This window comes from Atta colombica, unplaced genomic scaffold (genome assembly GCF_001594045.1).
Source record: "Atta colombica isolate Treedump-2 unplaced genomic scaffold, Acol1.0 scaffold276, whole genome shotgun sequence".
Lineage (NCBI taxonomy): Eukaryota > Metazoa > Arthropoda > Insecta > Hymenoptera > Formicidae > Atta > Atta colombica.
The window spans coordinates 320188-324634 of NW_017259377.1; the positions used below are offsets into that span (position 1 = coordinate 320188).

General features: G+C 36.2%; 1 protein-coding gene across 1 annotated transcript in view; it reads left to right on the forward strand.

The window, feature by feature from the left end:
- Positions 1 to 181: 181 nt before the first annotated feature.
- Positions 182 to 4447, forward strand: part of LOC108689763 (cullin-5) — a 5443-nt gene continuing 1177 nt past the window's right edge. Inside the window, exons 1-9 of the mRNA XM_018196693.1 lie at positions 182 to 499; positions 950 to 1156; positions 1575 to 1757; positions 1866 to 2007; positions 2076 to 2390; positions 2819 to 3294; positions 3389 to 3652; positions 3754 to 3909; positions 4013 to 4293. Of these exons, the coding sequence (XP_018052182.1) occupies positions 485 to 499; positions 950 to 1156; positions 1575 to 1757; positions 1866 to 2007; positions 2076 to 2390; positions 2819 to 3294; positions 3389 to 3652; positions 3754 to 3909; positions 4013 to 4293 (2039 nt within the window). The 5' untranslated portion in view covers positions 182 to 484. The remainder of the gene's footprint in view (positions 500 to 949; positions 1157 to 1574; positions 1758 to 1865; positions 2008 to 2075; positions 2391 to 2818; positions 3295 to 3388; positions 3653 to 3753; positions 3910 to 4012; positions 4294 to 4447) is intronic.

The following is a 4447-nucleotide window of genomic DNA, read 5'->3' on the forward strand; positions in this document are numbered from 1 at the left end:
ATCCATCGAACACGAACGATACGAGAGTATCATAAGTTGAAACTGCCATATTAATTCTCGCGAGATTGTCCAATCGTGCGGAACATCGCATAGGGAATTGTTCACGAGACTTGCCAGTTACGCGCGCGAGAGAAGAGGGATTTTGTTGCGATCGTACAGTGTATGCAGGTACTGGCAGCTACGTAGGCGACAAGGAAAGGGGATAGAACTAGGAAACACGCGAATTTATTTTTCCGCTCTGGGGACGACGCTCCAGGACTTGTCCGCACACTCCGCGCCAGAAGGGCGAGCGATTGCGGAATCCTGGCGCGATGTGGCCCGCACCACGTCGTGTTTCACGCTAATCTAAGGTTTCGTCTCTACCTCCTGACAACCCCCGTCGACCGGCAGGTTCGCACCACACGAGCTCGTTCATGCGTGTATATCAAGTGCATGTCCATTAACGTATAATCCTGCGAATCTTGGTGCCCGTCAAAAGTTTGTGATGGCGTTGTTAAAGGTTAGTGAACGTCGAATAAATAAATTCCTGTGAAGAAGAGGCATAATACCGATCTCGAGGACTTCATCCATGCAATGATCGACATTATCTTGTTACGGATTGTCGTGATAACCGGGGGCGCGTCCCCTGTGCGAAACTGATATCATGATCTGAAAGATTTCTTTTTTGTTTATCACAATGACGATTCAGCTTAGGTTGTATTCAGATTCCCACCCATGTGTTATCCAGGTACTATTTTATTCTTGTTGATGTTTACTGAATATGATATTAAACAAGAATAATATGATATTTAGAGAACACTCGAGTGGGAATCTGAACACATTTTACGTTTCAACGATTAATTGGATTAATTGAATTCATGCTGAATATCAAACATTATTTCCATAACTTTGTTTTCTGCTCCTTTTTCATATCTTAATCACTTATCTGATGTATGATATTAATATTTAGGATAGGACACAATTTACATTCGAGGACAAATGGCCATACATGCGTCCAATTATATTAAAACTGCTCAAGCAAGAGCCAGTGACGCAAGGCGAATGGCAGGATTTGTTTTATTCCGTTCACGTATGCCTCTGGGATGACAAAGGGCCTCCCAAGTTACGTGATGCTTTGCAAGAGGATATAATGGACTTTATAAAACAAGCTCAACTGGTAAGAGAAAAGGAGTTTATAAATTAAAATCAAGACTGTATCTTCAATATCTTTTTTATATGTATTTATGTGTGTGTATATATACACACACACACACACACACACACACACACACACACATATATATATACATATACATATATATATATATATATATATGTTTTTTCCCTTTAGATTAGAGATTACACATTTTTTTTTATATAATAGCACTTAACTAACTTACACACTAACTTACTCTAACTTAACCTAACCTAATCTACAACTATTCCGCGCTCTCTCCCTACTCCGCTATCCTCTCTGACTTCCGTTTCCGTTTACATTTTTTTTTCTTTTTTTTCTCACTCTGAATAATATCTTTTTTATATTTTGAAATTTGACTGAAATAAAAAATATTATACAAGGTTGTAAATTTTTACAGAGAGTTTTAGCGCATCAAGAAGAACAAGCATTATTGAAAGCGTACATCGCCGAATGGAGAAAATTTTTTACCCAATGTAATTATTTACCAACACCATTTAGGCAACTAGAAACGTATCTCGCGGGAAAAACTAGTTCTTCTAGCACGCAGAAGAAAACCCAGCCCGACGACATTGTTAGAAAGGTAAAAGACTCAAATACATTTAGTATGATATATACATGATATAATTAATATGTTGTAATATTTTATAATAATTGAAATATTGTATAATCTTACTCCTCTTTTATACAGCTAATGTTGGATAGTTGGAACCAAAGTATATTCAATGAAATAAAACAAAAACTCCAAGATGCGGCTATGAGATTAGTACGAGCTGAAAGAAATGGCGAAGCGTTTGATTCTCAACTCGTTATTGGTGTCAGAGAATCTTATGGTAATTAATGAAACATCCATAAATTTATATATAGTAATTTTTTTATTAATAATGGTATAATGTTCTAGTGAATTTGTGTTCAAATCCAACGGATAAACTTCAGATATATAGAGAAAATTTTGAAGCTGCGTATATACAAGCCACTGAAGCATTTTACTGGATAAAAGCTCCAGAATATCTGTCTATGCACGGTGTTGAAAATTATATGCGTTACGCCGATTTGAAATTAAGGGAAGAAGAGGCACGCGCTCAGAAATATTTGGAACCAAATTCCGCGAGTATGCAACGACTAACGGATTGTTGCGTGAAAGTGTTAGTTGCAACCTTTAAACCAGCGATACTCGCTGAATGTCCACGGATGATTCAACATAATCAAACTGATAGTAAGTAATAAAAATTCACAATGTAATTTTTTTATGTTTTATAGCGTTTTCTTTTGGGATACACTGGATGCAGCCTCGCACCGCACCAGTACGTGTAAACGCTACACTCAGCTACACTAGAATGGTATACATCATGGTATTGTTGTGCTGTTCTTGCTTGATTTCTTATTTTTAAATTTTAAATGTCACACTGGCTCTTTGAGACGGTGTAGCAAAATCCTTTGCACTTTGTGAATAAAATTTGCATTACACCGTAGCCATGGAAACACAGTATACCAAATGAGTTCGCTTACCACCAGCCATGGAAACACGCTACATTGTCCGAGTGTTGCACTAGTGGGTGATGCAGCCAAGAGAAAACGCTAGTTTATGATTAATTTTACAATGCTGCTTCTATAATCGGTATTTATTAATATGAATAATTGTAGAACTTCGTCTCATGCTGAAATTAATGGATAGAGTACCCGACGGCGTCAATCCTATGTTAAGAAATCTGGAAGAACATATCGCGAGCGCAGGTCTAGCGGATATGATGGCAGCTGTAGATGTTATCACTCAAGATTCAGAAAAATACGTGGAAAGACTGTTAGATCTTTTCCATAGATTTTCCAAACTCGTTAAAGAGGCATTCGATGATGATCCACGGTTTCTTACAGCACGAGATAAAGCTTATAAGCTCGTTGTGAATGACGCCACGGTATTTAAGTTAGATTTGTCTACTCGGCAGGGCTCTGGAATCTGTTGCGCATCCATTTTAAATAATAGACCTATTACTAATAATAATGGACTAGCCGAATCAAAGTGTCCAGAACTCTTAGCAAATTTCTGTGATATGCTTCTTAGAAAAACACCACTCAGTAAGAAACTAACTACTGATGAAATCGAAAATAAATTGAAAGATGTGGTCAGTATACATAATGAGATGACTATATCCGTGGAAGTTAGAAATCAAATCTTTTCTGAGAAGTTTATTCTGTCTTGCATTTTTTTTATTTTAGTTGTTGGTGCTAAAATATGTTCAAAATAAAGACGTATTTATGCGTTATCATAAGGCGCATTTAACTAGACGATTAATATTAGATACGACAACGGATTCAGAAAAAGAAGAAAATATGGTAGATATGCTTCGTGAAGTTGGCATGCCCGCAGATTTTGTTAATAAATTAGCCCGTATGTTCCAAGATATTAAAGTATCTCAGGATCTGAATCAACAATTTAAGGAACAATGTCGAGCTGCTATTGCAGATAGCATAAATATTAAGGTAATATACTGTTTCTCGATAAATGTACATGTTCTCATTTTAAATTAGTATAAAAAGAAAGATGTTAAAGATATAAAGAGAATCTGCTATATTTTTTGTAGATTCTTAATGCAGGTGCGTGGGCCAGAGGTAGTGAACGCGTCACCGTAAGTTTGCCATTACAATTGGAAGACTATATTCCGGAAGTCGAAGAGTTTTATAAAAAAAAGCATAGTGGAAGGAAATTGCAATGGCATCATCACATGTCGAATGGCACGGTATATATACTTTACACATTAATAATTCTATCCGTATTCAGTATACTTCAAAAATCCAAAACATGTTAATCTCAATGCATATTTCATGACGCGAATGTTTCAGATAACATTTGCAAATAAGGTGGGACGATTTGATATAGATGTGACAACCTTCCAAATGGCAGTATTGTTTGCCTGGAATCAACGACCCAATGAAAAGATCTCTTACGAGAATCTCCGACTGGCTACTGAACTTCCGGATCCCGAACTGAGACGGACTCTGTGGTCTTTGTGTGCCTTCCCAAAGTTAAAACGGCAACTTCTTTTGGTGGAACCGCATGCCGCTACTCCGAAAGATTTCGCGAACGATACAAGATTTTGGGTTAATCAAGAATTCGCTATTGTGTTAGTTTTTATTTTTATATTGATAAGAAATATGATATATTTCAAATTATACATATGAATACATATTATATATTTAATTGATTTGGTTTGATCGTTTTTTCTAAGTTTAATATTCATGAGTTATAACATGCATCTTTTATATATATATATATAT